Below are 21,482 nucleotides of genomic sequence, written 5' to 3' on the forward strand. Positions count from 1 at the left end.
GCTATTATCAGCACTGCTTTGACACTGATAATTAATTTGTTTCATTATACACTCGCCTCCTTTGTACTGACATATTTGTAGTTTAACCAGCGATCAGGTCTTGATGGATATCAGAGTTATATGTTACTATTGATTCAGTGACTTGATTTAACAATGTCCTGTGAGACTGGAGTCGATGCATTGTCCTGTGACAAGACAATGCAAGATGGAGATTTGTTGAATCCCGCAGGAGACGCTCCACTTTGAATAGGAGAAAGAGAAAGGGGAAAAAAAAGGAAGAATAGAAATCGATAGCTCTTCAAAATGAGGAAGGTATGACGGAGGGCTGTAATCATAAAAGGCTGCCGCGGAAGTCATTGTGCCTTCAAAGGCTTACAGAGGAACAATTAAGGTTAGATAAGCTTTTCTCTCCGCTATCATTTACAGCCGCCGTTACCCATGACAGACTTTTCAATAATACGGTTTCCTCTGCATCGCCCCTCTATCTGTTTAATGGTCAGCCCTCATGAGAATTACTCGGAGATAGGTGATCAGTTTTGGAACAAGCAACCGTTGGCTGCACACATCTCACTGTATCTCTCTCTCTCTCTCCCTCGAGTATTTTATGACGTTCTCTCCATCGTGTCCCCCCTCTGAGCTCTCTCTCTCGCACTATCTCCTCCTAAATGGGAGTGTGCTGATGCGCTAATGAGCGCCGACAAAGCGAGCAGCATATGGTGACGATAATGAGATGAACAATGTTTGGAAAACAAGCCCCTATATGAGTCTGAGGATGTGACACATTGCTTTGGATCAGACAGACTGCGCTGTGTGCTGAGCGCCGTACAGCAGCCGTATGGCTAAGCTACATAAGATATATTATTCATGGCCATGCGAGCCAAAGTCCTCCAGGCACTTCTGTGTGTTTCTGGGGAAAAATGTAACGTGTGGTGCCAGTGACACGTCGTCAAAACAGGAAGATCCTGTATCGTATTGCCCACTTTTCCTCATGCTTGTTCATGCAAATACTCATTTTGGAGCTTTAAAACCTACTGTGTCGCTAAACACCCAGCAATCCAGATCCTTCTTTCAGACTTACAGTAAACGACCCTTCATATGAGTTAGAGACAGGATGTTATTTAACACTATTACCAAAAGAAAAGTGGATTTTGCTGCAGTGGTTTTTCTTTACAATCGATAAGGTTTCAGGCTGATTACGTTAAGTTAGAGATAAGTAAAAGATAGAAGACATGACTGCTCCCCAAAGGTGAAGCATAAGCGCGTCTCAATCGCTACCTGGTGACTGGCTGCATTATGGGTTATAACCCTGCCTCCTCCATGTTAATGAGCCGGACAAAGACCAAACTAAAAAGTCACAAATCAAAGTTCAGATCAAATACATTTTTCTCAAAGAAGGCTTTTGTCATTTGAGTCAATTCTATCCCACAAAAATGCTTGTACAAGTGCTTGTTTTTCTTTAAAAATGGGGTGACACATCATGATTGACAGCTGAGACTGACCCATGATTGATCTTGCTCCTGAGCAGATTGAGTCCACTTGTGCAAGATGGTGACGTTTGAATCCAGGATATTTTTTGCATCATTTCTGGGTAGTGGAATTTTTTGTTTTTTTTCAAATCACCGCTCCACAGTTTTTCCACATGTCCACCGCCCCTGAGGTACAAGAATCCATGGTTGGGACTCACTGATCTATACACGACTCAGTGACTTTTAAAGCTCCTCTAGAAGCTGTGAGCTGTTGGCTCGACCCTCATAAAGCTGGCCTTCGCTCAAGGTGTAAGCATGGATGTCAAATAAGTTTCCATCCGTCTGCTTTTTGGCCCCTTTACGCTTCAAAGTTGCCACCCGCTGATGACAGAACCAGCAGGTAGCGAGACCCGCGGAGCCTCAGACATCTGTTCGTGTCTCGCTTTCTGTCTCTCGCGTTTGGATGGAAACTGTCTCGTTTCTATATCATAAGCATCTGATGAATGTGAAGTATGTTCTGGTCAGCCGAGATGTCGATGTTTGTTGTAGAAGTCGATGATGAAGTAATGGAACGCGGACCCAGTACTTACAAGTATAATAATGTTTATTACACAGAAGTTTCACAGGTCAGGACGAGCTCTAGAACTCGGAGAAATCACCCAGGCCAAATAGTGAGATCTGACCAGCCGTGGTCTCACACACATTATATAGAGAGGTTAGTTCCGCCCACGACTTCGGGTAACATGTCATCCCACCCAAGGCCTGCTGCCTAATAAGGACGTGTTTCGTACATGAAGATGAAAATGCAATGGTCAAGGATCTTCCCTTTACCCCCATCCATTTGCTGGTCGGAGGTCATTCCCTAGGTCAAAGGTCCTTCCAAAGAGGGAGAGACCTACTTGAATAAACTGCTGAAGGGCTCTCTGGGAATGTCTGAGAATCACGAAAATAAGCATCATAAATTTAAACCTCTCATTATATTTAAACACATGCTAAAATCATTAACTCTAGTGAATACACAACAAATGTTTTCCCCCATGGCCCCTAATCACGTTTGTCTGACCTATGTGCAGGCCTGAGCCATTTCTGCTCAGATCTGCACATGAGCTCATTCGCCGCAAGGCCCCGCCACACACGAAGAGGATCTTACACCCGTCTCTTGGAGAAATTCCCAGGAGCTGGAGGGGTCACACCATGAGGTCTCTTTTCGATATGTGATCCTCGCTGTCCTCCATGCGTGCAGGAGAGCGATATGGACGGAAGGGATGAGGTCAAGACATGAGCCGCTCTTCTTACTGTAAACAGACGGGAGGGAATATAAAGAGGCAGCTCTCGACTCCCGCCGCACACAGGCTCACACGTAACCAGCTTACCATTTTCAGTGTGACTAAATATGCGTTTGCAGAAAAAACACAGAGGACCTCGCGCTCTCTCACTTGCACACCCTGTCACATAGTGTTGAATGATGTGCAGTCAACACAGCCACATAATACACACGAGTTTGCTCTTCATGTGTTTTTCATGTCGTTGTTCTGAACTAATATCACAAAGATATTTACTGTAGCTCCCATTTTTACAGGAGCAGCTATTGGAGAATTGTGCAAGTCTCATTTTTTTGTAAGTCAGGCTCTATTTACTCCGGTTTTCATCGTCGGTGCTGACTTCTGTGTCAACACTCGGCATCCAAATGATATAATACCCAAAGATGACTCATAAAATTGCCTTTATACCAAACTACAGCGAGTCTTTCGATAAAAAAGATGCACGCTTCTTTGACAGTGCCTGCCTGACAAAGCGGTTAGGATGTGACCCTAAACCAGCTCGGAGGAGGCAAAGCAGACACGTGAAGACCGAGCGGAGAGAGCTGAACAGACAGACCGATGGAGCAGCAGGCAACATAACATAGGTTGCATAACAATGACTTTTTCAGTACAGTACAGCCAGGCTGCCTGTTGATATGTGGGCGCGGGTGACTGCGGGACAAAGCGAACTCGCCGCGTGCTGCAGAGCAAATACTACACGAGAGAATGCCGTTGCCATGACAAGAGGGAGAGGAAGAGAGAGGATGGAGAGGGTTGAGTAATGACAGAGAGGCAGTTTTGCAGCCGGGGAAAACGAAGAGGGTTTATCCGTTTGCCGAGAGAGGAGAAAGAGGGAATATTAGATGAGTCAGCTGCTTACAATTTCCAGCGCCGAATCAAACAAGCAGAGAAATTACACTGTACAGCCAGTGGCAATGGAGCCAGGCCAAGACAGAGACACAAGCACTCCTACATACATGTGCTCTGGCTCTCTCTTGATGTCTCCGTCTCTCCCTTTATGCTTTCTCTTCTTCATTTTCCTCTCGCACACACTCTCACAGCTCTACAGAACACATCAAGGATCAGCCTTCAATGTGTTGTCTACCCTATTTCCCTTTCCTTCTGCGCTTAGCACAGGAGAATATATATTCTTGTCTGGGGACATGAGAAAAGCACAGATACCAGTAAGTCCCCGGGAGGATACGCTGTGGGCTCCACGCTGGATGTCTGGCTTCACACGAGGGAAGCGGTGCCGCTTTGAAGTCGCTCAGCGTTTCGGCGCCGTATGTGTGACTCCGCCTCGGCAGTGTAGTGCGGTGCACGCTCACGTCGGGCGCCGCTGACTGCACCGTCTGTTACCTGGTGGTCATAAGCTCATCATCCACACGCTGTCTCATGAGTCCAGTCACACTAACTGTAATCCTGACATTCCTCCCGCCTTGGCTCTGCAGCGTGTCTTCTTCTTTAATCCCCCCCCCAAAAAATAACGTCAAAAAACAGTGGCATACATTTCAGACCAGATTCAATGCTTTTCCCAAGAAACCTTTCAGTAGTCCTCCATGGTGCCTTCATATAACTCAATGCCCAGCAGCCTTTTGTCAGTGACTGACACGACACAGCAGGGATTCAGCCTTCAGCCAATTTAAAACCACTTTACGATATACTTTGCTTTGGAGGGGGGGGGGACATGGTGTACAGGAATTGATAAATCTTTAATATTGGTGAACGGAAACACTGCACAGCCAGATGTCCATCACGTCAAGCTCAAGGAGGTCGGAGGAAAATAACAAGTGACCTTAAAACTCGTCTGGCATCTCTTCAGAAACTATGGATTTCATACTTCAGTGGAAAAAATACAAAAAAAACATTTCTTAGGGTTACTACTGGAATCACACATGCGTAATGCAGTGGGAGTGTTTCTATGTTGCCACAGCCCTATGTTCCCACAGCCCTATATTCCCACAGCCCTTTGTTCCCACAGCCCTATATTCTGACAGCCCTATGTTCCCACAGCCCAATGTTCCCACAGCCCTATATCCTCACAGCCCTATGTTCCCACAGCCCTATGTTCCCACAGTTCTAATATTCATTACAAAATTAGTCCCTATGTTCCTACAGTTCCCACATTTCTACCCCTGTCTGGTAGTTAAGGGTTCACCATTCCGTAGCTGGCGATTTGAAGGAGCTAGCTAGCTTCCAAACTCTCTTGAGCTCAACACCGCTAACCCTAACCTGCCTGGTAGTTAAGGGTCCACCATTCCCACCATTCTAACCCTAACCCTTCCAAACTCTCTTGACCTCAACACCACTAACCCTAACCCTAACCCTAATTTTCAGAAAAATCTAGAAATGTGGGAACATAGGGCTGTGGGAACATCGGGACTAATTTTTCAAAAATAAATCTGGAAACATAGGTCTGTGGGAACATAGGGCTGACCCCAATGCGGGAAACAAGAGTAGTACCTAAGCTATTATTTGAAACGGGAAGTTTACCGCGGCCCAAAGCTTTAGCTAAAATGCAGCACAGTTTTAACCATATGTTCATTTGCTGCTCAGTGAGACAACGATAACAACATATGGATAATTTGCATACAATCTGAGTTTGGTTTACAGTACAAACGTGAGGGGGGGGGGTTCTCCTCTTTCTTTCTGTAACTGTGGGTTTTACAACTGTGCTGACATTTCTACGACTGTTCAAGGATTCACTGAAACCTGTCTGTGGCAGAGTGCCTGCAGAGAGGGAGCTGCACCTGTGCTTCCATGGGACATTGAATTTGACAAGTGCGCTCCACAACCACACAAAGCCTTTTATGGAAAGAGAAAATCAGACAACTTGTTTTTTTCGGCTTTGGCCTCGAAAGAAAGACAAAGCAGGAGACTGGCCTTCATCGTGACTTGAATGTAGTTAATTTATGTAGCTGTTTCAGCAGTATAAACACTCAATGCCTCCATTTGTTATATTCCTCCTCTTCACAACCACCGACCCCCATCACTCAGGCTCATTTTCAATTGACGCAAATTCACACAGCCTTCAGTCAGCCAGTATTGCCTAGCCATTTCAAAACATTGCAAAGTGTTTACCCAAGAAGTGGGTGGCTCTCAAATCCAATAAAATAGAAAATGTTTCAGGCTTGCATTTTTCCAGTCATTTAATTTCCCAGCTTTGGATGTGCTGTCTCCACTTGTCTATATGAACTCGCATCACATGCCTGTTCCTCTTCACTCAGCACCATGGGACATTTCATCGCATCAGGGAATCTTGTCTCTTATTCTTTCGTCGACACGGCCTCACACTGTTTCTCACTCTGATGCTCTTTTTAATTGTCTCGACTCCCTGTCTACCTTGTCAGTCAGTCAGTGTGTGTGGTGTGTGTGTGTGCTTGTGTGTGTGTGTGTGTGTGGTTTGAGTCGGTGCCAGGGCTAAGTGAATAATAAGTAGCGACACGAGTTGCTTTGCCTTGACAGTAGAGCTGTGGAGGTGTTTTGAGCCCAGCTCACAACTGGCTGAGGGGAAACAGGGAGGAAATGGTGAAGGAAATCATAGTTGTCGAGTTCCGGACTTACAACTTCCTCGTCTGTTTGCTGCGGAGCAACTGAAGGACGTGTGTTTGAGCGACTATTGGTCAGAGAAGGAGGAGGTGAGGAAGAGTTACTATATGTATAGGGCTGGTTTGGGATTGTCCATTTTTCACTGTAGGTGTTTACGCCTGCACATTTTCATGAAAGTCGTACGTAGAGGCTTTATGTGAGAACAGCAATGTCCAAGCCAGTCTCTCTTTTCCTGGAAATTTCGGTAAGACAACGAGAATCGTGACATTTTGATGTTTAAAGGCCGTTGCCGTTGTTGATATAAATATGTGATTTCTGCAGTGGAATTTATAAGTAATGTTCCGCCTCCTGCATATTCTCTCCATGTGCTACCCCTCGCCTGAATGTGTCCTGCTGTGATCTTCATATGTGAAAACACCATTTCCGTACATTTCCGTGTCTGAAATTGACTTTGGTGTCTCTATATTCATTTCTTTTGCTCTCTGGGTAAATGGTTTTGTCACGCTCCCTCTGTGCTTCACACACCTCCTTCATTTCTCTGCCAGAAAAATTCGAACACTCTTCATTGTTCGTGATTTCTCATCCCTCTCCTGTCCTCCTATTTCACTTTCTTTTTCTCACTCTCGTTCTCTCTTACATTCTTACTTACTTCCTCAAATTATGAAGTGGCAGTACGGGGGGCTTTTAACAGAATGTTTTCACTTAGCCAGGATACCTTTGCCTTCAGGAACAGGATTTTACAATTATCTTGTCAGGCTCAGCCCAGCGAGAGAACAATGCTGGAGAGTGTCCTCAGAATTCCCACACATATTTTAACACTCGGCTGAGTTTTGAAGTCAGACAGAGCAGTTCACTTCCACGACGCTCTCATACGACTCTTCTGAGACGCAGGTGCCTCAGTTTATTTCCATGCTTGTATTTCTTGTATGTCTTGTCCCCCCTCCCCATCTGATTTTTTGCATCTTCCAGGGAAGGTACAGCATCAGGCCCCATTACATAACTGAAGTGGGGAGGAGGGCTGATCCACTGACTTCTCAATTATGAGGTTGAGAGTGCTCCTGGGATAATGTCCCAGGGTATGATTGCTAATCACAATCACAACATCACGCCAAATAGATTTTGTTGTAAATAAAAGAACACATAAAATAGTAACATTGTCTTTTTTGAAAACTGTAACAGGAAGCAGAAGAGAAGGAGAATGCCATTTCCCCATAGATTTATACATTTATAAATGGTTAAAATATTAAACAGTTAAACTTATATACAAATATATATATATATATATACAAATCTCTTTGTATCCTAGAGTATGATGTCAAATCAACCATATTCCCAGTTCCACTTCTCATGCTTTTCTTTTCTGTTCTTAAGAAAACCCTACGTCAGTTTTCTGAATCGTTCTTAAACTGCAGAATTGTTCCTGTCTCACAGTCAGTCAGCTCGTCAGAATTAACTGCAATTGGAGAGAAATTTACTCTAAAAGCTGGAAAATCATGGAGCTTGTGACACAATTAGCACATTAACCACAACCAGTGTGTGAAACCTAATGATAGGTGACTATTTTGCTGAATGAGTGTACTCTTTTATAACATTTTCATGTATTTTAAATCTCTGACACTTAAAGAAATTAACATAACTTAATCTGCAAAAGCAGAATTATGCACTGAAACCTGTCTTTTTATGTAATTGAAACCTAACCATACAACTGCAGATTAAAGAGAAACTGATTTTTCTGCACAAGCATTGTCAGTAAGCAAGTGTGTGCAAGAGGGCTCTTGAGTGTGCATCCATTTTGTTTAGACCTGAGAACAAATCGCAGATAAGAAAACACTGATGAATGTCAGAATGGTGTAAGTGGGGCTCACTGGGGGCTGCAGCAGTAATACCTTCCGTTTAGCAAAATGAACATGGCCAAGCAGCCCCGATAGAGATACTCAGTTTAAAATACTATTAGGAGAGTATGATGGAAAACAAAAGTTCAGTCTGACTGCCTGGTGTCTGGATTTTTTTTTCCCCACTTCAAAGAAGTCTTAAGGAGAGCTATTTCTCAACCCTCCCCTAAAAAGTTCTGTTTTTAAAAATCAAACTTCCTTTAAAGTGAGAATCTGGAGAACATATTGATATATTCCCTTTTAAACCCTCACTGGAAATGTTTCAACCGTGGCCTCGCCCGTGTGCTCACCACAGACACAGCATCGAGATGGACAGTTCTCACACAGTACCTGACACCGTAGATGTGGGATGTGTCTGTAAAGCACCTCAGATAAGGAGCCCTCAGCTACTACACGGGCTTCCAGGCTACTTTGTATTCTGAGACATGCGCTGAAACCGCTGATAAAATCTCTTGTAATGGTCGGTAGATGCAGCCAATCAGTGTTTACAGTCTGCATTCTGTCCACATGTTTAATGGGGAGCATGGGGAAACGAGAGCCTATAGCTGTAGAATGAGCGCAAGAGTTCATTTTTTAACGGTGTTGTAATGAATAGCCGCTCGTGTGTCCAGAGAATCGTTGAGTGTGGACAGATTTTCAACATCATCGTTTCTTTATGCATCCTACAGTAGAAGAAAAAGGGGGTTGGTGTATGAGTGGATGCTGGAAAATGAACAGGAGAGATATTCCCGTTGATAACCATCCTAAACCTGATCCTAACCTTGTCCTGCCGTGTGTCCTTGTCCACAGAGGGGGGTCAGATCAACAACAACGTGGGACAGGGCTCGAACATGGGTCAGCAGCACCCGTACCCCGCCCTGAGCCAGTTCGCTCACGCCTACGAACAGCAGCAGCAGCAGCAGCAACAGCAGCAGCAGCAGCAACAGCAGCAGCAGCAGCAGCAGCAGCAGCAGAATAAAGATTTCAACAAATACGCCTCCCTGAAGGCTGTGGGTGAGTGTCTGTCAAGCTTCTTATCATCTTAACATTTTAAAATGAAGAGGTACAGAGAATGTTTTAACAGTTTAGGGGAGAAGAGAGTGCACTGGAAGTTGGGTGACTGATTTACCTGCTGTTTATAGTGGTGCTGACTGTAAGAATGTTTGGAGTTGGGGCACCGTCAGTGACTCTTGGGACTTGTGACCCTTCCCTACGGAGGCCCTGAGAGCTCAACTCACTACAATGAATGAAAACATCTTCATCAATTTAATAGCACATGCCCGGCACATAGAAAACATCGAAAAGGGAGGAACATGGCTGAGACACTGTATCCAGCCAGTCGAAGTAATCTGCATTAATTCAAGCTATGGACGCAGTAGGGGTGAATGTGCACGAAGTCACTGTCAAGCTCACCAGATTCTGATATGTGCACAGAATAATATGTGCACAGAATAATAGTGAATAAAATGTCTTGCATGCAAGAGAATCGCATACCAACTGGAACTGAAACTATGAGGTCTGACTGTCTTCATGGACGATAAAAACTTTATGGACCATAGTTTGAGCATGTGGTTGCTCTCCGTAGCGCGACTCCACAAGCCAGCACACAGCAAATAGTGCAGCACACACAAAGATATAGATCTCTTACGTTATGATAAGAAGAGTAAAAAGTGTTTTGGTTCATTATAAAGCTCTGACTGGACAAACTAGAACTTGGGAGGCTTCCACAGTTCTCTATAACTAACGGGAGACACTGAATTATATGTATGTATTTTGTCAAATTTCCTGAATTGGCAAGTGTGTCCCAGCTTTGTTCATCACTTTCTAATGTCCCCTGGAAACACTTCCATTGTGTTGTGAGTATTTAGTTGTGTTGTATTTGCCACACTTGTGTTGTGAGATGATGAAAACGTTGTCGTGCATTGAGCTCTAATGGCCACCGTACTTGCCCCTTTCTTGCAGGCTGAATCATAATCTAAAGTATAGTAAATTTGAAAACTGGGGTTACTATTAATTCATCCCTTGCCTTTTTTTAGAGATCCCCTAGGAGTTGTGTTACAATTACGAGGAGCAATTAACCTTCAATTGATTGTTATTTTTGGAAACTATGTTTGATCTCCCTAAATATAACTGGCAATAAAAAGAGACATTGTGGCTGTTGGTTATGGTTAAGCTGTATCTTTGCAGTGACTGGAATGCAATGAATGTACTTTCATGGTCCAGCACACATAAAAATGTTTTTTTTTTTATATTGTCTTGTAAATCCTGCAAGAAAATGATTAAATCTGGGTCAGGAAAAAAAAAATACAGATTATGCCAACCCTCCCTTCAGCAAAAAGACCTCCCCCTGTTTTTCGGCCCCTACCTCCCCTCTTGATTAATTCATGTACAGTCCCCACAGGTTTTGTGATCCTAACATAAAGAGCGGTGGAGAATTTTTTCCAGAGGCCTCCAGGAGCGACGCTGCTGAACTACAGCGGTCTGATTTGACTGGTGGCACCAAACTAGACTCCATGTAACACAGGAACAGGCGGCTCATCAAGCTGTTCGGCAGCCTAATGCATGGCGCCGAATTCAATGAGGTCATTTGGCAGTGTGAGCTGATGCGCACCATGCTCATGTGTTATTGGCAGCGGCATCACTATTTCATAACCTGAATTCATTCGAGATTGACTTGTGAATTTTTCAGGGCGAGCGTCTTGTCAGCTTGTTTATGCTCGTCAGGTACGGCACCCGACCCTCACCTGATTCAGAATTCAGCCCACTCGCGTCAGATATTGTTAATAACACAAAATTTAAATATCTGTGCAAATAGCTACAAGACCCTATTTGTTGAAAGGCCTCTGTGCATGGCGAACAGCCGAAGTTAAAATATTTGATTCCGATGACAAATACAGGTTTGAACCCCCTCTGCATTCTAAGTGTCCCTCCCTACACCGCCCTGCATGTTAAGAACCTAATTCATCCATAGACATGTTGTACTAACAGATCATGCTCATGTATGCTGAGCACTGCTTTGTGTGCTGGAAGCAAGAAGGTGTTTTGTGATTACAGTAGCAGTTTATGTAACTGCCAGAATTTTTTTTAAAGAGAAACAGACGAACAAAATGTGACAAGTCGACACATAAAGCATAAAGGAAATGAAAATAGTGATTAACACTGTCATCCTGAACCCTGCCATCTTTATTGTTTGCTGGTGTATATTTAGAATATGCTGATAGTTGACCAAATATAGACTTCAGTCGGTGGCTGGATATTTTCAGCACATCTACCAGCGTGTTTGATCGCAGAAAATCGTTCAGTTATTGAAAATGCAAACAGAAGACATCTTGGTGTCTGTCTCTGAGGACCAAAAAGGCAATGAGATCTTTTTTTTGTCCTTTGACCATTCAGCATGGAGTGAAGGAATCAGTCACGGCAGAGGCAGGGATGCCAATTTCTCCACTGACAGCAGCTCCAATAGATCAGAGTGCACCGCAGTCACGTGACACGCTGCAATTTGAGTAAGGGATGCAGCCCCACTGTCTCTCAGCTGGAAAACCTCTCTCTCTCTCTGATGTACGGCTACTGCTACTCATCTAACGGCACATAACACCAACACATGATGCACATGCACATGCTCCGTGGAGAGTGTGTGGGGAAATATAAGTTGTCTGTTACGATGTGCGGAAGGAATTATGCACGTAGATGGAAGATTGATCCAAGAAAAAGGAAAATTCTGCCACAAGTCCTGGAATTTGTCAGCTATCACAAACTGTTGATGTTCTCAGCAGGATGGAAGATCATTGTTTTGTTTAATGTACAACAATGATTAGCCTCCCCCCAAATTCAACTTGGACTTCAATATCCTCGTACGGACCGAAGATTCTGACATCCATCCAAACGAAAGCAGTTTTCATTTTCATCTAAAAGCAGCAGCGTACTCCCACACCCTTCTCGCTGTGAAGCCCATCGAGCTAAATAAATGCCAGTTGCGTTTCACGTTGCATTTCAGTGACACAAACACATCAGTGAGTGTTTGGCTCTTACTCCTAAGAGCCGGAACCTTGTAACATATTTCATAAATTAAGAATCAATCCCAAAGGAAATTGTGACAGCAATGATCTAAATCAGAGGTCTTCAACAGGGGGTCCGCGGCCCCTAGGGGGTCCGCGGAGGTACTGCAGGGGGTCCGCGAAATCTTTGGTTGATTAGACAATTTTTTAAATTTTTTATAATTTTTTTCACAAATTTAATTGTCTTTCAATACACATTAACATGCATCCAACATATTGTGAGGCTGATTTGACCCTCTGCCAGACAACCTCCATCCATCCAAGATAAGATAAGTTGTGTGCTACCCATCAGGGTCCGACATCTCACTAATGTGGGAGTATGTGTGCCATCCACAGATGAGGATACATGTATGTTTAAAATAAAAACATGAATCTGTGAATTACTTTAATAGCTCAGTGTTTTATGCAAGATGTACAGTGGGTACGGAAAGTAAATATTTCACTCTTTGTTTCATTGCAGCAATTTGCAAAAATCAAAAATGTTCATTTTATTTCTCATCAATGTACACTCAGCACCTCATCTTGACAGAAAAAAAACAGAAATGTAGAAATTTTTGCAAATTTATTAAAAAAGAAAAACTGAAATATCACATGGTCATAAGTATTCAGACCTTTTGCTGTGACACTCATATTTAACTCACATGCTGTCCATTTCTTCTGATCCTCCTTGAGATGGTTCTACACCTTCATTGGAGTCCAGCTGTGTTTAATTAAACTGATTTGACTCGATTAGGAAAGGCACACACAGATCTGGCCAAGGTTACAAAATAATTTCTGCAGCACTCAAGGTTCCTAAGAGCACAGTGGCCTCCATAATCTTTAAATGGAAGAAGTTTGGGACGACCAGAACTCTTCCTAGACCTGGCCGTCCAGCCAAACTGAGCAATCGTGGGAGAAGAGCCTTGGTGAGAGAGGTAAAGAAGAACACAAAGATCACTGTGGCTGAGCTCCAGAGATGCAGTAGGGAGATGGGAGAAAGTTCCACAAAGTCAACTATCACTGCAGCCCTCCACCAGTCGGGGCTTTATGGCAGAGTGGCCCGACGGAAGCCTCTCCTCAGTGCAAGACATATGAAAGCCCGCAGAGAGTTTGCCAAAAAACACATGAAGGACTCCCAGACTATGAGAAATAAGATTCTCTGGTCTGATGAGACTAAGATTGAGCTTGTTGGCGTTAAGTCTAAGCGGTATGTGTGGAGAAAACCAGGCACTGCTCATCACCTGCCCAATACAATCCCAACAGTGAAACAAGGTGGTGGCAGCATCATGCTATGGGGGGGTTTTTCAGCTGCAGGGACAGGACGACTGGTTGCAATTGAAGGAAAGATGAATACGGCCAAGTACAGAGATATCCTTGAAGAAACCCTCTTCCAGAGTGCTCTGGACCTCAGACTGGGCCGAAGGTTCACCTTCTAACAAGACAAGGACCCTAAGCACACAGCTAAAATAACAAAGGAGTGGATTCGGAACAACTCTGTGACCATTCTTGACTTTCCCAGCCAGAGCCCTGACCTAAACCCAATTGAGCATCTCTGGAGAGACCTGAAAATGGCTGTCCACCAACGTTCACCATCCAACCTGACGGAACATGAGAGGATCTGCAAGGAAGAATGGCAGAGGATCCTCAAATCCAGGTGTGAAAAACTTGTTGCATCATTCCCAAGAAGACTCATGGCTGTACTAGCTCAAAAGGGTGCTTCTACTCAATACTGAGCAAAGGGTCTGAATACTTATGACCATGTGATATTTCAGTTTTTCTTTTTTAATAAATTTGCAAAAATTTCTACATTTCTGTTTTTTTTTCTGTCAAGATGGGGTGCTAAGTGTACATTGATGAGAAATAAAATGAACTTTTTTGATTTTAGCAAATGGCTGCAATGAAACAGAGTGAACAATTTAAAGGGGTCTGAATACTTTCCGTACCCACTGTATGTTTATAAATGGCAGTGGCATGGCTACCCTGTACCTTGCACATGTTTAAATTAAAAACATGAATATATGAACCCGTGTAATATTTGAATAGCTTAGTATTGAATGCACAATATCAGGGTAGTTATGTTGAACATGGCACTAGGTCCAGTTTAATATAAAACACAATTTTATGCAATATATATATAGTAGGGGGTCCCTGCTCCATCTCTCCACCTGTTTGGGGGTCCTTGGCCTGAAAAACGTTGAAGACCTCTGATCTAAATCATTGTGTAGTAAGAATAAGCAAATAGGACACATTCCTGTGTGGAGCGAGACACTAATATCGGCAATTTGAAATGTTCACATGAACTAAAAACAGACAGAAAAAGGCTCCTGCATAATCCAACAATAATCCCCGAAAAAATAACCTTGTGAAGAGCCTGAAGAGCAGAAGAATCTTAAGTCTGCAGCGGTTTCACACCTGAAAGTTCATGTCTTTGTTACATTGTTTACATTTTATTTTAAATTAAGAGTGAGGGTTAAAATAGGGTGAAAATTCAACTCAACTCATGCAATTCCTGACATTGATTGGTTTGTAGACGCGATGCGCGCACATTGTCACGTTGTCAATTTGGCAGTTAGCAGTCTTTCGTACTTAATGGGATGAAAAGTGCATAACTACTTTAACAGTATGGTTCATTTACAACGAGGCAAATTTGAACATCTGGCTTGGCAACAATCTTTATTCAACAGGAAGCAATGTTAAGTGGTTGTAAAGTCCTTCAGCACGTAACTGGCAATATTCTCCTCTTCCTCCTCTTCAGCTGCTTTTAAAGCCACCTCCTTCCCCTTACTTTTTTATATCGGAAATGCTCCTCGTCTTTCCCTGACCTTTATCTTCGCACACTCTTCCAAACTCACCTTGTTTTTCTCTCCTTCACCATTTTCCTCCTCTGTTCCTTCCTTCTCACCATCGCCTTCATGTCCTCTCACCTTTTCTTCTTCCCCCTTTCCCTCTCACCTACATCTCTTCACTTCCCATCCTCTCGTCTCCCTCCACTCATTTTGTCACCTTTATCTCTACCTCAGCTTTTTCTTTTTGCTCCCTTTGTCTCCCCCCTCCCACACACACACACAGTCACCTCCAGGCCCCCACACAAAATCCATCACGCTCCATATCACTCCTTAAAGAATCACTGAGCTGCTAATCTCGATCCTCCCATATAGGGGCTCATATCTGATTCCATTTCTGTAATTGAAGGAAGGCCTCCTGCCGTACCCCCCCTCTAGCTCACACTTGACTGACAGATTTCCATTCCACAAGTGGTATTCAAAGAGGCACCTTTGAAATGATTGGAATCCTGTCTAGAGCTACACAGCGCAGGAGCCTGGGATTCCAGCAGGCAAACTGCCATTACTGTTCATCCGGAGATGGGAACGTCACTCATGAGCCGTGAAAACATTTTATGGGGGTGAAGTATGAGAGAGAGAGAGGTGAGACAGAAGGAGACAGCAGACAACCCGAACGGAAAGTGGCGTTTCTGTTTGAAATCACCTTTGTATGAGTTCTATCAATCTCAAGGAACATAAATGGACCCCGGTTTTCTTTTGTTCTCTGCCTCTGGTGTTTTCACTGCCTAGTGACCCCCTGAGAAAAAGCACCAAGCGAAGATCAACACCATTCTCCCAACTGCCTTTTTTCCGCTTTTCTTTTTAATTGCCTCTGCCACTTTCCCAATGGTCTACTGTCCAGCTGATAAGCCACCCTTCTGTCAATCAATAGCCATGTCCACTGTCCCCCTGTGAATCTATTTAAGGTCACTTTATCGAATTCTAACTCCGACCGAGGCAAAAACCCGACTAATAAACGTCCCTGGATGCAGACCTGTAGCTCAGCCCAGGAGAACAAATGACCAATTATGGCTCACGCCTAATGCAACCTGCTCTGCAACATCTAGCAACTGCGATAAACCATTAAGAGTTAGAAAGGATGTTGCTTTACAACATCAATAAGTTTGTCTGTCTTGGATAGTCTGCAAAAAGAATCTGCAGTAATTGTGGAACACATGCCCCTGTCCTGCATCTCCCTAATCTCTAAGAGCAAACAGGTTTTAACCATAGACTGTTGATCTGTAAAGAAGGATGGTGCATCTCCACTTCTTCCAGTATCCAAATAAACAAAAATAGAAAAAGTCAAATATCCTGGTCACATGTGATGCAATCCTACAGGGTAGATAATGGATGATGGAGCCACAAGAGCAAGGTCCCGCTGATAGTAGCGTTCGATCGGTCACAAGTCAACTGTCAATACTGGCGATTAACCCTTGGAGCCTTGGGGAATTAGACATATATCTATCAAACACAAATGTTTGTTATTAATTTCACGTCAGTCCTTAATGGTGGAGATATTAAAGTATGGACCAAAATGGTGGATTAACCTGCTGAGATGGCCGAAATGTCAAATCCGCTAACATTTTATAATAGATAGCGCTAGCAGCTTGTATCTGTAATAACCTATTTCTTTTGCTACCATTTCCAACAGTTCCACCACTTTGCCTGACATTGCTGCATTTCCACAGTGGAGATTGCAGCTGAGCTACTACAGAGAGCAGGTTCAGATAACATCTCACATCTTAAGCCCACACTGAATATCTTTACATTAGATCGTTTACCTGCCAAAGAATGCAAATATTCCCTTGAGAAAGCTTTGGCCGCATTCATTGGAATTGTTCTTTTGTTAGGGTGAAAGAACTATGACAGGGTTGATCCACACAAATACAAAAAATTCTCAGGAATACGTGAGTTGCTGGATTTTGAAATTTGCTAAATATGAAAAGAAATATGGTCTTGAAGAGTTTCATAATTATGTGTGCTTATGCATGCAATGCATTGGCCATATATTGCTATTCTGTATACTTATTATTATTATTATAAGCCCTCCATCCCTTTTGACAGAAGACAACTTGATTCTCTAATAAAAAGCAGACTGACACACTGGTCTAACACTAATAAGATCTTTATGTTATTTGCACTGGGGGATTTTGGAAAAGCAGTGCTTGATGTATGTTTTTCCTCATGCATAATGTGTGTTGGTCCCAGTGGGGTGCTGGCCTTTCTCAGGCAGAGCCATGCAGAGCCCGTACTGCGTAACAGCAGTGTTTTCCATTTCCACTCACGTACGCCGCTGGATGTGTGCACTGTTGAGCTGACTGCCGCCGGATTGATTCACCTGTCGCCTGAGCAAGTTTGATCCCCAGGGGCGGTCTAGCTGCAAACTCGGCGGGTGATACGCCGCTGCCCCCCCCCCCCCCCATCTGCACCCCCCTCTGCTATCCCTCCCCTCCCGCCCGCTTCTCTCGCCGTGATAAACCAGATTTATAGTTACAGTGGCAAAAGCAAACTCACTGACTGTGTTAACTTTATCTCTGACGACGTGGAGGCAACGAGGGCTAAAGAGTAATGACTCGACTTGGAATGTGAATCCGACAGGAAAAGAAGGTCACATTTCGCCGTGATAAGAGAGACTGTGGCTTGGGGACGGCGGCTGCCAGAGGGAAGAATAAATGTGTGGCATGAAAGGTGACTGCTCCAAGGCGAAAGGAGCAGTCACACACAAACATGGCTGGGTAGACAGAAGATATGGGAAGAGGCTTAAACCAGCACATAGAGCACAGTGAGGCTGAGTAGGAAGATGTTGGTGTCTGTTGGCTGAGACTCCATATTTGCACCCAGTGTATACATTTGTGTCCTTATAGCTTTACCTGAGTTAAAAATGATTTGCCACCAATTGCAATAACTTATTTCAGCAACTCTCCAGTCCCAGTGCAATGCATTGTATTCACCCATTACACTGTGAGGTATCATTTCATAGAGTCAGTAAGCTAAGATGCTTGTACAGGATTACTTGTTCTGATGAATTCACTACATTTATGCAAAGCGCTGAGCTCAAAGCCGACATGGGGCACATGTTTCGTGCAATAGCAAAATTACAAAGCTACCCAAAAGCATTGATAGAGTGCAGCTGTTAATCTCTAGGAACTCATTCGGCATGTGAATAGGCAGAATCTGTATTCTGGTTCGCATTCCATGAAGTTTGACCTATCAAGTTTTGTTGCCAGCAGGTAAACAGTCGATTGTGGAGAGCAGAAGGGCTGGAAAACATTGACCAAAATGTTTAGGCTAACTTTTCAATTTATCTTTATTCATATGCAGATCGCTGTGAATAGAGATTAGCCAAAATATCATATGGACCTAAAGAAACAACAAAAAGTATCGCTGTTTGTGTTTTGAGTAGAGACTGACTGACGGAAAATAGAAGACAGTGTCTTGGCCCTGATATCCACCTAGTGGCTAGTCCCTGATATGTCACCAGAAGCCCCAAAATATTGGCCGAGCACCCAGAGGCTTATTCATAGTCTGACTTTAGCTGATGGGCTTGGAATTCAGTATTTTGCATGCGGACTGGATGAGCCAATCTTCCAGTTTGTGGGTGACCACACCCATCGTGTTGCTCAATAATTACCCTCCTGAACACTAAAATGTTCTCTGGATTGTATGTCAAAGGGAGAAAAGAACATGCAGTATGTTCAATGTTGACCACCACAGTGTATGTTGTAATGACCTTGCATGCTTTGTCCCAGATATAGTTATTTTTCTTGACATAATGAACACCTTCCCTACACCACAGAAATAACATGTTTTCTTTGTTATATAAAAGGAGGAAGAGGGGAGGTGGAGGAGACTCTCTGGTCTTTCCTTTTGAGTTTACTCCTCCGGTGGCACAACACTCCTCAATATGCAGGCGTTGTCAGTTGCCCTCACAACCTGTTTGGTTAGTGTGATGAGGGAGGGCTGACCAATCAATTTAAAGTATATGGGGTTTGCTACACTACCTTTTTAGATTGTGGGGGTAAAAAAAGGGATAGGGTATTTTTCATCCAAACCTTTTCTTGTGTGTGTTTGCATGTGCATGCATGTACTCTCGCCTGCCTTAGTTTGCAGCTGATCTACAAACTGCTCAACCTTCTCTTTATGAGTCACTATAACAGTTTTATTTTCCCTAGCAAACACAGACGTGCTGAGAAACGTCTATTTTTAACAACGGACTGTCTAAAAAGAGCAAACAGCCAAATTGAAAAAAGGCAAATTAAATAGAGTCTAACAATTAACTGAAGATCTCAGCTGTACCCTGCAGCAGCTCTTTCATGTCCACCTTACATTTTCATTAGCTCCGTGTTTCTCTCTCTCCCTCTTCCATCAGCTGCCAAGTACAACGGCGAACTCTACACCAAGCGTCGACTGATGGTGGAGCTGCCATCGAAGGGCGGCCTGCCTCTCCAGCCAATGGGCAACTCCCGACCCTCCATGGGCAACATGTCGTCGATGACTCCTCCGATGACCAACAATCCTATGGCTTCGAATTCAATGGCCTCCAATTCCATGAACCCCAACATCACTCAGATGACTTCAATGAACCCAATGACGTCTATGACACCCATGACGTCAATGACACACATGACGTCAATGACACCCATGACGTCAATGACACACATGACCTCAATGACACACATGACATCCCTCACTCCGATGTCCTCCATGACCCCTATGACTTCTCTGGGTCCACTGACTCCAGAACCCGTGGCCACCTATGTCACAGAGATGCCCAGTATCTCCTCTGTGTCAACCCTCCCGTCAGAGCGGCACATAGCAGGGGGAGGAGGTGGGGGACTTAAGCCAAATGGCCACAAACTCAAAGGCAGCCATGGCCACGCTGCCCACAGCTCTCACAGCTCTCACAGCTCCCACCCTCATGCTCACAGCCATAGTAGCAAGCCGCCAGGACATGGGGCTACCTCCCTGGCACACATGGTGGGGACCATGCCAGGTGGCCTGTCCCTAGGCATGTCCAGGCCCGCTGAGACCAACATTGGCTCCAGCTCGGCTACAATGGGCCGCCCATTGGCATACAGTTCCAACACAATTGCGACTGGGCATGGGATGGGGCTGAAGGGCTGGGACGGGACTGAGACAGTGGGGCGCAGGAAGACCTACGGGCACAAGAGGCCTCAGTGTACCGTTCTGGAGCCGAACCAGCTCCATGGCAGCAGAGGCCAAAGCCACAGCCAACACTTCCTCCCCACGCAGCCCTACTTTGTGACCAACAGCAAGACAGAGGTGACTGTGTGAGTGAGGAGGGAAAGGGAGAAAACGAAGGGTAATTGGATGCCTACTGAGTGGTGACACAGGTAATCTCTATGTGGAGACACCAATTCCGGGGGTGGTCAAAAGGTGCAAATCTGTGTGTGTTTGTTTGTGTGAAGAAGTTGAGGCTTCTTGGTTTGCTGGTGAATGCGGTGGGAAAGTGACACTGTGTCCGAGTGTTCCTCATTTCACAAACGGAGAGTTCACGAATCAAATCACTGAACAGACCTTTGTTGTCAAGAGGATGGCATAAAAGCAGGTGACGTCGGGAACCTGCTAGTAAGATGGATTGGCTTCACCGTAGGAACCCAACCTGAGAAGCAATATAAAGGATTAATGTACAGCACTGAAACATCTTGGTAAGAAGAAATACAAGTTTACCCACAAACCTGGCCACAAGTGTTCTGCTCATCTGCCCAACAAAGTGTGGAATGGTTTGGAAGAAATAACATTCCCTCACGATTTAGCCCGAAATCTACTGAGGGCTTAAAAACAGACGATGAGGACACTGGGCTTTGCAGACATGCAGGGCTTTCCAGTCTGGCTATTCAGTAACACCCTCATAAGCTCTGCAGCTGAAGGTCGCCCTTTTCCATGAGGCTCCAGCACAGAGAATGGACGCTGTCGCACTGGCATTGTTCTGCTCTGATCTCGTCTGTGGTGGTGACAGCTGGCCGCGAGGAGGGAAAAGGTGGCAGGGAGGCAGCAACTGGACGAGGCTGCTGCGAGCAGAGGCTCCTCAGAGCTTTGTTCTCAAGCACACACACACACACACACACACAAATGCACATATTCAGAAACATGCACAGAAAAACTTGTACACACACAGATATGTTTACTGTAGCAACAAAACACACCAGGGTTTGACAGATATGGGTTTGTTGAAGAATGATACCAGTCATTTTGGATTTCAGTTGCAAATGGTTGCTAATTTATTTAATTTGGGTATATTTATTATCTACATTTTTGTGGTTTGTATCCTAAAATTCATGTTTACCCACAATTGTATTCTTGTCAGTGAATTGAGACCATTGCAGTGTTCAAATAATCTCTAATAAGACTACTCAGAGTCAAAGTGACAAGCAATTAACATTAATTATACCTTTAAATCCTACTGAACAATTGACAT

General features: G+C 44.2%; 1 protein-coding gene across 1 annotated transcript in view; it reads left to right on the forward strand.

The window, feature by feature from the left end:
* The window catches only part of shisa9a (shisa family member 9a), a 45,748-nt gene extending 25,410 nt beyond the window's left edge, over positions 1 to 20,338 (forward strand). Inside the window, exons 3-5 of the mRNA XM_061095554.1 lie at positions 8,998 to 9,201; positions 19,413 to 19,648; positions 19,703 to 20,338. Of these exons, the coding sequence (XP_060951537.1) occupies positions 8,998 to 9,201; positions 19,413 to 19,648; positions 19,703 to 20,338 (1,076 nt within the window). The remainder of the gene's footprint in view (positions 1 to 8,997; positions 9,202 to 19,412; positions 19,649 to 19,702) is intronic.
* Positions 20,339 to 21,482: the final 1,144 nt, after the last annotated feature.

Source organism: Limanda limanda, chromosome 21 (genome assembly GCF_963576545.1).
Source record: "Limanda limanda chromosome 21, fLimLim1.1, whole genome shotgun sequence".
Lineage (NCBI taxonomy): Eukaryota > Metazoa > Chordata > Actinopteri > Pleuronectiformes > Pleuronectidae > Limanda > Limanda limanda.